General features: G+C 41.4%; 1 protein-coding gene across 1 annotated transcript in view; it reads right to left on the bottom strand.

The window, feature by feature from the left end:
- LOC120027366 (gamma-aminobutyric acid type B receptor subunit 1-like) overlaps positions 1–13795 on the bottom strand; it is a 131163-nt gene that overhangs the window by 2892 nt on the left and 114476 nt on the right. Inside the window, exons 13-17 of the mRNA XM_038972282.1 lie at positions 13196–13303; positions 10142–10235; positions 9728–9855; positions 5335–5463; positions 4278–4424 (exon numbers count right to left, since the gene is read on the bottom strand). Of these exons, the coding sequence (XP_038828210.1) occupies positions 4278–4424; positions 5335–5463; positions 9728–9855; positions 10142–10235; positions 13196–13303 (606 nt within the window). The remainder of the gene's footprint in view (positions 1–4277; positions 4425–5334; positions 5464–9727; positions 9856–10141; positions 10236–13195; positions 13304–13795) is intronic.

The following is a 13795-nucleotide window of genomic DNA, read 5'->3' as shown; positions in this document are numbered from 1 at the left end:
CTACTGTATAACATAACTGATCCTACACCTACTGTCTAACATAACTGATCCTATGCCTACTGTATACCTACTGTATAACATAACTGACCCTATACCTACTGTATAACATAACTGATCCTACACCTACTGTATAACATAACTGATCCTATACCTACTGTATAACATAACTGATCCTACACCTACTGTATAACATAACTGACCCTATGCCTACTGTATACCTACTGTATAACATAACTGACCCTATACCTACTGTATAACATAACTGACCCTATACCTACTGTATACCATAACTGATCCTATACCTACTGTATACCATAACTGATCCTACACCCACTGTATAACATAACTGATCCTATGCCTACTGTATAACATAACTGATCCTATGCCCACTGTATACCATAACTGATCCTATACCTACTGTATAACATAACTGATCCTATGCCTACTGTATAACATAACTGATCCTATACCTACTGTATAACATAACTGATCCTATACCTACTGTATAACATAACTGACCCTATGCCTACTGTATACCTACTGTATAACATAACTGATCCTATACCTACTGTATAACATAACTGACCCTATGCCTACTGTATAACATAACTGATCCTATACCTACTGTATAACATAACTGACCCTATGCCTACTGTATAACATAACTGATCCTACACCTACTGTATAACATAACTGATCCTATACCTACTGTATAGCTACTGTATAACATAACTGATCCTGTACTTACTGTATACCTACTGTATAACATAACTGATCCTATACTACTGTATAACATAACTGATCCTATATCTACTGTATAACATAACTGATCCTATACCTACTGTATACCTACTGTATAACATAACTGATCCTACACCTACTGTATAAAATAACTGATCCTATACTACTGTATAATATAACTGATCCTACACCTACTGTATAACATAACTGATCCTATGCCTACTGTAACCCTACTGTATAACATAACTGACCCTATGCCTACTGTATACCTACTGTATAACATAACTGATCCTATACCTACTGTATAACATAACTGACCCTATGCCTACTGTATAACATAACTGATCCTATACCTACTGTATAACATAACTGACCCTATGCCTACTGTATAACATAACTGATCCTATACCTACTGTATAACATCACTGATCCTATACCTACTGTATAACATAACTGATCCTATACCTACTGTATACCTACTGTATAACATAACTGATCCTGTACCTACTGTATACCTACTGTATAACATAACTGATCCTATACCTACTGTATACCTACTGTATAACATAACTGATCCTACACCTACTGTCTAACATAACTGATCCTATGCCTACTGTATACCTACTGTATAACATAACTGACCCTATACCTACTGTATAACATAACTGATCCTACACCTACTGTATAACATAACTGATCCTATACCTACTGTATAACATAACTGATCCTACACCTACTGTATAACATAACTGACCCTATGCCTACTGTATACCTACTGTATAACATAACTGACCCTATACCTACTGTATAACATAACTGACCCTATACCTACTGTATACCATAACTGATCCTATACCTACTGTATACCATAACTGATCCTACACCCACTGTATAACATAACTGATCCTATGCCTACTGTATAACATAACTGATCCTATGCCCACTGTATACCATAACTGATCCTATACCTACTGTATAACATAACTGATCCTATGCCTACTGTATAACATAACTGATCCTATACCTACTGTATAACATAACTGATCCTATACCTACTGTATAACATAACTGACCCTATGCCTACTGTATACCTACTGTATAACATAACTGATCCTATACCTACTGTATAACATAACTGACCCTATGCCTACTGTATAACATAACTGATCCTATACCTACTGTATAACATAACTGACCCTATGCCTACTGTATAACATAACTGATCCTACACCTACTGTATAACATAACTGATCCTATACCTACTGTATAGCTACTGTATAACATAACTGATCCTGTACTTACTGTATACCTACTGTATAACATAACTGATCCTATACTACTGTATAACATAACTGATCCTATATCTACTGTATAACATAACTGATCCTATACCTACTGTATACCTACTGTATAACATAACTGATCCTACACCTACTGTATAAAATAACTGATCCTATACTACTGTATAATATAACTGATCCTACACCTACTGTATAACATAACTGATCCTATGCCTACTGTAACCCTACTGTATAACATAACTGACCCTATGCCTACTGTATACCTACTGTATAACATAACTGATCCTACACCTACTGTATAACATAACTGATTCTATACCTACTGTATAACATAACTGATCCTACACCGACTGTATAACATAACTGATCCTATACTACTGTATACCTACTGTATAACATAACTGATCTTATACCTATTGTATAACATAACTGATCCTATGCCTACTGTATACCTACTGTAAAACATAACTGATCCTGTACCTATTGTATAACATAACTGATCCTATGCCTACTGTATACCTACTGTATAACATAACTGATCCTGTACCTACTGTATACCTACTGTATAACATAACTGATCCTATACCTACTGTATACCTACTGTATAACATAACTGATCCTGTACCTACTGTATACCTACTGTATAACATAACTGATCCTATACCTACTGTATACCTACTGTATAACATAACTGATCCTACACCTACTGTATACCTACTGTATAACATAACTGACCCTATGCCTACTGTATACCTACTGTGTAACATAACTGACCCTATACCTACTGATCCTATACCTACTGTATAACATAACTGATCCTACACCTACTGTATAACATAACTGATCATGTACCTACTGTATACCATAACTGATCCTATACCTACTGTATAACATAACTGATCCTACACCTACTGTATAACATAACTGACCCTATGCCTACTGTATACCTACTGTATAACATAACTGACCCTATACCTACTGTATAACATAACTGATCCTATACCTACTGTATACCATAACTGATCCTATACCTACTGTATACCATAACTGATCCTACACCTACTGTATAACATAACTGACCCTATGCCTACTGTATACCTACTGTATAACATAACTGATCCTATACCTACTGTATAACATAACTGATCCTATGCCTACTGTATAACATAACTGATCATATGCCCACTGTATACCATAACTGATCCTATACCTACTGTATAACATAACTGATCCTATGCCTACTGTATAACATAACTGATCCTATACCTACTGTATAACAACTGATCCTATACCTACTGTATAACATAACTGATCCTATACCTACTGTATAACATAACTGATCCTATGCCTACTGTATAACATAACTGATCATATGCCCACTGTATACCATAACTGATCCTATACCTACTGTATAACATAACTGATCCTATGCCTACTGTATAACATAACTGATCCTATACCTACTGTATAACATAACTGATCCTATACCTACTGTATAACATAACTGACCCTATACTACTGTATACCTGCTGTATAACATAACTGATCTTATACCTATTGTATAACATAACTGATCCTATGCCTTCTGTATACCTACTGTATAACATAACTGATCCTGTACCTACTGTATACCTACTGTATAACATAACTGATCCTATACCTATTGTATAACATAACTGATCCTATGCCTACTGTATACCTACTGTATAACATAACTGATCCTGTACCTACTGTATACCTACTGTATAACATAACTGATCCTATACCTACTGTATACCTACTGTATAACATAACTGATCCTACACCTACTGTATACCTACTGTATAACATAACTGACCCTATGCCTACTGTATACCTACTGTATAACATAACTGACCCTATGCCTACTGTATAACATAACTGATCCTACACCTACTGTATAACATAACTGATCCTATGCCTACTGTATACCTACTGTATAACATAACTGACCCTATACCTACTGTATAACATAACTGATCCTATACCTACTGTATAACATAACTGATCCTATACCTACTGTATACCTACTGTATAACATAACTGATCCTATACCTACTGTATAACATAACTGATCCTATACCTACTGTATACCTACTGTATAACATAACTGATCCTATGCCTACTGTATACCTACTGTATAACATAACTGATCCTATACCTACTGTATACCATACCTGATCCTATACCTACTGTATAACATAACTAATCCTGTACCTCCTGAATGATCTTCTGAAGTTCCTTGTTCTCTCTCTCCAGCTGTCTGGACTTCTCCTCATCGTTGTTGTTGGTGGATGAGCCCTGTGTCTTCACGGTCTCCTGGGTGTCTGACTGCCACTCTCCTCGGGTGATCAGGCGACGCATCTACAGTACCACCATAGAGATAAACAATCTGTCCTGAAACATCTACAGAGTACCACCATAGAGATAAACAATCTGTCTGAACACTACAGTACACCATAGAGATAAACAATCTGTCCTGAACATCTACAGTACCACCATAGAGATAAACAATCTGTCCTGAAACATCTACAGAGTACCACATAGAGAAAACAATCTGTCCTGAAACATCTACAGTACCACCATAGAGTAAAACAATCTGTCCTGAAACATCTACAGTACCACCATAGAGATAAACAATCTGTCCTGAAACATCTACAGTACCACCATAGAGATAAACAATCTGTCCTGAAACATCTACAGAGTACCACCATAGAGATAAACAATCTGTCCTGAAGCATCTACAGTACCACCATAGAGATAAACAATCTGTCCTGTAACATCTACAGAGTACCACCATAGAGATAAACAATCTGTCCTGAAACATCTACAGAGTACCACCATAGAGATAAACAATCTGTCCTGAAACATCTACAGAGTACCACCATAGAGATAAACAATCAGTCCTGAAACATCTACAGTACCACCATAGAGATAAACAATCTGTCCTGAAACATCTACAGTACCACCATAGAGATAAACAATCTGTCCTGAAACATCTACAGTACCACCATAGAGATAAACAATCTGTCCTGAAACATCTACAGTACCACCATAGAGATAAACAATCAGTCCTGAAACATCTACAGTACCACCATAGAGATAAACAATCTGTCCTGAAACATCTACAGAGTACCATAGAAATGCATACACAGTGCTTGAATTGAGCTGGTGCTCACCGGTACGCAATATGTTAACACAGGTACTGTAACAGACAGAGTGTAGTTACTGACTGAAGCTTCTACTGTACCACAGAGACAGACTGTTATTCTACCTTGGGGACAAAGAGCACCACCAGGGTGATGTAGACAGAGAAGACGATGGCCAGGGAGGCGAAGGCAAACGAGGCGTCCTGCTGCGACGACAAGATCATGGTGACGGGAGCCGTGATCATACACAACACCTGTAGGGAGGAGGGGGAGAGACACAGAGTGAGACAGGGGAGGGGGTAGGAGGAGAGAGATAGATGGAGTGAGAGAGAGAGAGAGAGATGGAGTGAGAGAGAGAGCGAGTTAGAAAGGGAGAGAGCGGGGTAGAGAGAGAGAGCGACGGAGAACGAGAGAGAGAGAGAGGAATGAAAAATGGGAGTGTGAAAAATGAGGGAAGAGAGACGGGACAGAGAGGGGGATAGTAATCAATACGTATTGACCAACAGTCATCTCTCCTCCAAAACCTGCAAAATCTCATCCAGACTGGCAAATGGAAAAACCCTGCCGTCAAACGGAGGCGATATCTTTCTCTGTCGAGTCATTAATCACAGCGGACAGGTCACAGAAGGAAAGGACGACAATCTCAGAGTACAAATACAATCCACAGTGCACCCTATTCCATATAGAAGCCTGGTAAAAAAGTAGTGCACAATCATTTGGAAATAGGGTGCCATTTGGGAAGTACATTTAGATTCTTCCAGAATTGTTCCAACTAATTTCACCTTGATTCCTCCTTGGTCTTCGGGAGAACAAATCATTTCCTATTTTTCCCCTCCGCCCGTTTTTTTTTTTAGGGGGGGGGAGAGAGGAGCTGATTAGCCCCTGAATGTTAACTGCTCCCCTTTGATTCATCTTTAATTAATTTTATCGTCTTCATTTAGTTCCAGAAAATGAGCAGGTGGGCACCTCTCCTTGCTCCCATTCTTGTAGTGTCTACGATAAATAGATGTGAGTGCCTGGCCACTTCAGCAGATGGTGGTGGTGGTGGTGGAATCAGTCTCATTAGTTTTACATAGAAGGGGGATCACTGGGACACCATTCATCACAAGGCCAGAGAGAGAGAGAGAGAGAGAGAGAGAGAGAGAGCGAGAGAGAGAGAGGAAAGAGAGAGCGAGAGAGAGCGAGAGCGAGAGAGCGAGAGAGCGAGAGAGAGAGAAAAGAGAGAGCGAGAGAGAGAGGAAAGAGAGCGAGAGAGAGGAAAGAGAGAGAGACAGAGAGAGAGGAAAGAGAGAGACAGAGAGAGACAGAGATAGAGAGAGGGAGAGAGAGAGAGAGAGAGAGAGAGAGAGAGAGAGAGAGAGAGAGACAGAGAGAGAGGAAAGAGAGAGAAAAGAGATAGAGAGAGAGAGAGAGGAAAGAGAGAGAGAGAGAGACAGAGAGAGAGGAAAGAGAGAGACAGAGAGAGACAGAGAGACAGAGAGAGAGACAGAGAGAGAGACAGAGAGAGAAAAGAGAGAGAGAGAGACAGAGAGAGAGGAAAGAGAGAGAGACAGAGAGAGAGGAAAGAGAGAGACAGAGAGAGAGGAGAGAGAGAGACAGAGAGAGAGAGGAGAGAGAGAGAGACAGATATTGTTATTACTGTTATTGTTATTACTATTATTATTGTTGTTTATCATTCCAAGTAGTAATGGTATGGGTGGTAATGGTAATGATAGCAGTTTAATGATGGTGGTGGTGGTAGTAGTGGTAATGATGATAGTAGTTGTAGTACCAATGTAATGGTGAAGATGACCGTTATTTAGTTATAAGTTAGTTATAGTTTCATTTTTTTATTACATTACATTCGATTATTGACTGTTACCATTTTATTGTTACTATTTTTATATTTAATTTTGTATTATTATTTACTGCCATTCTATATTATTATTTGTCATTGTTTATAATTTTATTACAATGTATATTGTATACATTGTTGCTTTGGCAATATTGACACAATGTTTTTCATGCCAATAAAGCAGCTTGAATTTGAATTTGAATTTGACAGAGAGAGAGAGGAGAAAGACAGAGACAGAGACAGAGACAGAGAGAGAGAGAGAGAGAGAGAGAGAGAGAGAGAGAGAGAGAGAGAGAGAGAGAGAGAGAGAGAGAGAAAAGAGAGAGAGAGAGAGAAAAGAGAGAGAGAGAGAGAGAGAGAGAGAGAGGAGAAAGACAGAGACAGAGACAGAGAGAGAGAGAGAGAGAGAGAGAGAGAGAGAGAGAGAGAGAGAGAGAGAGAGAGAGAGAGAGAGAGAGAGAGAGAGAGAGAGAGAGAGAGAGAGAAAAGAGAGAGAGAGAGAGAAAAGAGAGAGAGAGAGAGAAAAGAGAGAGAGGGCAGAAAAACAGGGCAGGGTTCTCTTCTCAATTTTCTCTCCAGCGCCAATTTGCAATTCTCTCAGTCAGTTTTAGCTTAAATTGGGTTCAGTGCATAATGGGTAATCCTCAGAGATGAATTAAAATACAACGATGGAAATTGGAAAACAGGAAATCCGCCATAGTGGGGACAACACTCTTGATTAAAATGCTGTGTCACCGCCGCAGTGCAGTGCTGAACTGGCAGGAGGGACAGTGTTATTCTATTTCCAGACTCAATACCAAACAGTGAAAGACCACACTTAAATCATCCAAATTGGCACACTGGGCATCTTCTCAATTTGACATTTGGACGCAGAGAATATCCATGTTAGAAGTATTTCTTTTGTATTTTTTTTTGCATTTAATTTTTGTTTTATTTTAATCAGCCACACAACAGGACAGAAACGGCTAACCGGTTGTAGTAATAGAGAGATAAATATGAGTCGTTCTTTGAAGATCACTGGAGGAGGAGAATGTCTGTCGAGAGGGATTCACACAGATGATCAAATCCTCCAGAGACATCTAACTCTTTCCCTCCCACCCTCTCTCCCTTTATCCCTCTCCCTCTGTGTGTGTTTCCATCCAAAGTGTTGCAGTAGAGGGATAAGGGGCTTTAGACAGACACACAAAACACAGAAGACATGTGACTTTATTCCCCCTGATGAGGAAGGGAAGAGGCCCTAGTTACTACCTTCTATCGCCCATCCTCTCTGCTGCCTCTCCTCTGTTTTCTGATAACAGATTCTGTACATCACAACACACAGACACACACACACACACAGTTTTCTGGGCCACTTTCAGATGGCAGATACTGTCCCCATGCATACAGCGTCATTTAGGACAGCTCCCATGCTGAAAGCCCCACTGGCCAGCTCCAGCTCCTCATTAGGGGTGAGCGGGAGGGCTGGAGGTGAGCAGAGCCACAGGGGACCACCGAGGACAGAGAGCCAGGCATTGTCACAGCATTAAACAAAGGGTGGAGGGAGAGAGAGAGAGTCAGGGAGAAAGAGAGACAGAGAGAGAAGAGACAGAAAGAGAGAGAGAGAGAGAGAGAGAGAGAGACAGAGACAGATACAGAGAGAGAGAGAAAAACAGAGAGAAAGAGAGAGAGAGAACGCGAGAGAGAGAGATCCAAGCGAGTGGAGACTGAGGACGAACTAACACAGCCTGGAGAGAGAGGCAAAGAGAGGGAAAGAGAGACAGAACGAAGGCAAGAGCAAGAGAGAGAGAAAGAGAGAGAGAGATATACAAGCGAGTGGAGACTGAGGACGAACTAACACAGCCTGGAGAGAGAAGGAAAGACAGAGAGGGAAAGACAGAGAGGGGCGAATTAGACTGACATACAGATCAGCTGTAACATGCTGACCAGACCGGACACGTCGCGTGCGCCAGCGTCGCAAAATAAATTTAGAAATCCATGTTATTCAATTATTGCACCCACACTGCTTGCGCGCGCCAACGAGCGTCTGCGACACCAAGGGCTAAAATAGATGTCGTTCCTATTTCTGACGCAGATCGCGCTGCAAGTCCTGCCTCTCCCATCTCATTGGTTTATAGAAGCAGGTACCCACGTGCCATCTCCTCATTGGTTTATAGAAGCAGGTACCCACGTGCCATCTCCTCATTGGTTATACCCACGTGGGTGATAGAAAGACGAACTGTTTTGCCGGTAGTCGTGGTAATACAATGAAAGTTTAGATGCGATCACCATATAATTTAAACGATGAAAAAGCCTGGAAGGAGGAGAGATGACTAGAAACGATTCGGTTGGCCGTTTTATGTGTGGATTAATTGTCGGAGTAGAGATCCTTGTGCATTTCAGGTAAAATAACAACTCAATGTTTAGATCCCAGGACAAATTAACTAGCAACAGCAAGCTAGCTAAATAGGACAAATTAGCTAGCAAATGCAAGCTAACTAGCTAAATTGACATACATGTTTAATGCTTTTCGACCTGTCCTCAAATGAATGTCATTGGTTCAGAGTTTGTTTTGATATTTTAACCTGCGTGTCGTGATCGCGTTTGGTGTGGGGGGGGGCAAAATAAATTTACAAAAAGACAAACAGAGAAACACTTAGTCTAGACTGACACTGGCCAAAGACACACACAGACACAGAAAGACTTACTGAGACGTTGTAAATGGCCATGCCGACAGCACGGTGGTCGTTGATCTTCTCTGTTGATATAGACTTGGTCTCATAAGCCAGAAAAATCCCCAGGAGCAGCAGCAAGCCCTTATAGCCATACACCACCCCTAGGGAGGGAGGGAGGGAAAGAAAGAAAGAAAGAAAGAAAGAAAGAAAGAAAGAAAGAAAGAAAGAAAGAAAGAAAGAAAGAAAGAAAGAAAGAAAGAAAGAAAGAAAGAACATTTATTCATTGGGTTTTTAGTATTCAATGCACTAGCAGTAGCTCCAGCACAGGTCTAATGTCCAAGGTAAGAAGATTGACAGATGGGTTTAATGTACAGGAGTAGTCTCTCTCTCCCTCCCTCCCTCCCTCCCTCCCTCCCTCCCTCCCTCCCTCCCTCCCTCTATCCTTACCAAGCCAAGTGTTCATCTTGTCTGAGCTGCAGTGTTCCAGCAGCGGTTGAACCAGAACATCCAGGTCTCCTTTAGGGGCCTCTCTCACAAACTTCTACTCAGACAAACAGAAGAATAAGAATATTTATCTCAACTTACTGTACTTTAAATATCAGACGCATAAAACAGTCACAAACAGTAATAGTACAGGTTCAATTCACACCGTTTATGTCCTGCCTCTATTCAGCCACGGTTTTATTGATTCATGGAAAAACTAAGAGAGGGATGGATACCTTACGGCTACTGCACTATTGTCATCTATACAGTCTCCAGTACATGCTTCGTGGACACATACTATATCCATAGGTCGATAATGAACACAACACACACAGTACCAGTCAAAAAGTTTAGAACACACCGACTCATTCAAGGGTTTTAGTGTATTTTTTACATTGTAGAAGAAATAGTGAAGAAATCCAGACTATGAAATAACAAACATGGAATCATTTAGTAACCCCCAAAAAGTGTTAAACAAATCAAAATATTACATTTACATTACATTTTAGTCATTTAGCAGACGCTCTTATCCAGAGCGACTTACAGTAGAGCGCATACATTTTATTACATTTTACATACTGAGACAAGGATATCCCTACCGGCCAAACCCTCCCTAACCCGGACGACGCTATGCCAATTGTGCGTCGCCCCACGGACCTCCCGGTTGCGGCCGGCTGCGACAGAGCCTGGGCGCGAACCCAGCCCAGCCTGGGCGCGAACCCAGAGACTCTGGTGGCGCAGCTAGCACTGCGATGCAGTGCCCTAGACCACTGCGCCACCCGGGAGATAGCAATATATTTTCTATTTTAGACTCTTAAAAGTAGCCACCCTTTGCCTTGATGACAGCTTTGCACACTCTTGGCAATCTCTCAACTAGCTTCATGAGGAATGCTTTTCCAAGAGTCTTGAAGGAGTTCCCACATATGCTGAGCATTGCGTTCCAACTCATCCCAAACCATCTCAATTGGGTTGAGGTCAGGTGATTGTGGAGGCCAGGTCATCTGATGCAGCACTCCATCACTCTCCTTCTTGGTCAAATAGCCCTTACACAGCCTGGAAGTGTGTTTTGGGTCATTGTCCTGTTGAAAAACAAATGATAGTCCCACTAAGCGCAAACCAGATGGGATGGCGTATTGCTGCAGAATGCTGTGTTAGCCATGTTGGTTAAGTGTGCCTTGAATTCTAAATAAACCACAGACGCTGTCACCAGCAAAGCACTCCCACACCTCCTCCTCCATGCTTCACGGTGGGAACCACACATGCGGAGATCATCTGTTCACCTACTCTGCGTCTCACAATGACATGGCGGTTGGAACCAAACATCTCAAATTTGAACTCATTAGACCAAAGGACAGATTTCTACGGTCGAATGTCCATTGCTCGTGTTTCTTGGCCCAAGCAATTCTCTTCTTCTTATTGGTGTCTTTTAGTAGTGGTTTGTTTTCAGCAATTCGACCATGAAGGCCTGATTCACGCAGTCTCCTGTGAACAGTTGATGTTAAGATGTTTCTGTTGCTTGAACTCTGTGAAGCATTTATTTGGGCTGCAATTTCTGAGGCTGGTAACTCTAATGAACTTATCCTCTGCATTAGAGGTAACTCTAGGTCTTCCGTTCCTGTGCGGTTCTCATGAGGGACAGTTTCATCATAGCGCTTAATGGTTTTTGAGACTGGAAAAAGTTCTTGAAATTTTCCGGATTGACTGACCTTTATGTCTTAAAGGAATGATGGACTGTCATTTATCTTTGCTTATTTGAGCTGTTCTTGCCATAATATGGACTTGGTCTTTTACCAAATAGGGCTATCTTCTGTATATCACCCCTACCTTGTCACAACACAACTGATTGGCTCAAACACATTAAGAAGGAAAGAAATTCGACAAATTAACTTTTAACAAGGCACACCTGTTAATTGAAATGCATTCCAGGTGACTACCTCATGAAGCTGGTTGAGAGAATGCCAAGAGTGTGCAAAGCTGTCATCAAGGCAAAGGGTGGTTACTTTGAAGAATCTAAAATAGAACATGTATTTTATAGCACTTTTTTGGTTACTACATGATTCCAAATGTGTTATTTTCATAGTTTTGATGTCTTCACTATTATTTTACAATGTAGAAAATAGTCAAACAAAAAAGAAAAACCCTGTAATGAATAGGTGTGTCCAAACTTTTGACTGGTAATGTACTGTATATACTGTATATATATAGATTCATTGTTATAGATTCATTATAGATTCACTATAGCCACGTACAGATTATCCAGAGCATTGATTGTTAACACATACACTCTATCCTGCCCATTGTAGTCGAGGTATGATTACAATAGTCTTTATATGGACCACCTTTTCTCTCATCCTTCTATTTTAAAATATGATTTTTATAAATTCACAATAAATTCATTCTTCGACTAATCTTGATAGAGTCAGGAGCTAATCGATGCTGATGCATCTTCCGAAAACAAACAGGAAGAGGAAGAGACCAGAAAAGAGAAAAGAGGAGAGAGAGAGAGGACACATCGAGATAGAGAGAGAGCGAAAGCGAGAGAAGAGAGGACCCATCGAGATAGAGAGAGAGCGAAAGCGAGAGAAGAGAGAGAAGAGAAGAGCCATCGAGATAGAGAGAGAGCGTCGAGATAGAGAGAGAGCGAAAGCGAGAGAAGAGAGGACCCATCGAGATAGAGAAAGAGCGAAAGCGAGAGAAGAGAGAAGAGAGGACCCATCGAGATAGAGAGAGAGCGAAAGCGAGAGAAGAGAGAGAAGAGAAGAGCCATCGAGATAGAGAGAGAGCGTCGAGATAGAGAGAGAGCGAAAGCGAGAGAGAGAGAGAAGAGAAGAGCCATCGAGATAGAGAGAGAGCGTCGAGATAGAGAGAGAGCGAAAGCGAGAGAGAGAGAGAGAAGAGAAGAGCCATCGAGATAGAGAGAGAGCGAAAGCGAGAGAGAAGAAGAGAGAAGAGAGGAGCCATCGAGATAGAGAGAGAGAAAGAGGAGAAGACATTGAGACATTGAGTCATGACTCATACCTCCACAGTGATGTGTAGAGGATCCACTATTTGCCAGATCATGAGTGACAGGACGTCGATGACCAGCAGCACCCCCACGGTGGCGTAGAGTTTCCACGGCTCCAGGTGCTGCAAGGAATCATGGGATACAGGAGGACTTGTCAGTTAGGCCGTGTCTCAAATTACAACCTATTTGCTACATAGACCACTACTTTGGTACCCTGTATAGACCACCCTGCTAAACCACCCCTCTACCTCACTAGACCACCCCTCTAGACCACCCCTCTACCTCACTAGAAAACCCCTCTACCTCACTAGACCACCCTGCTAAACCACCCCTCTACCTCACTAGACCACCCCTCTACCTCACTAGACCACCCCTCTAGACCACCCCTCTACCTCACTAGACCACCCTGCTAAACCACCCCTCTACCTCACTAGACCACACTGCTAAACCACCCCTCTACCTCAGTAGACCACCCTGCTAAACCACCCCTCTACCTCACTAGACCACCCCTCTACCTCACTAGACCACCCTGCTAAACCACCCCTCTACCTCACTAGACCACCCCTCTACCTCACTAGACCACCCATCTAGACCACCCCTCTACCTCACTAGAC

Source organism: Salvelinus namaycush, chromosome 32 (genome assembly GCF_016432855.1).
Source record: "Salvelinus namaycush isolate Seneca chromosome 32, SaNama_1.0, whole genome shotgun sequence".
Taxonomy (NCBI): domain Eukaryota; kingdom Metazoa; phylum Chordata; class Actinopteri; order Salmoniformes; family Salmonidae; genus Salvelinus; species Salvelinus namaycush.
This window is presented reverse-complemented; position numbering and strand designations above follow the sequence as displayed.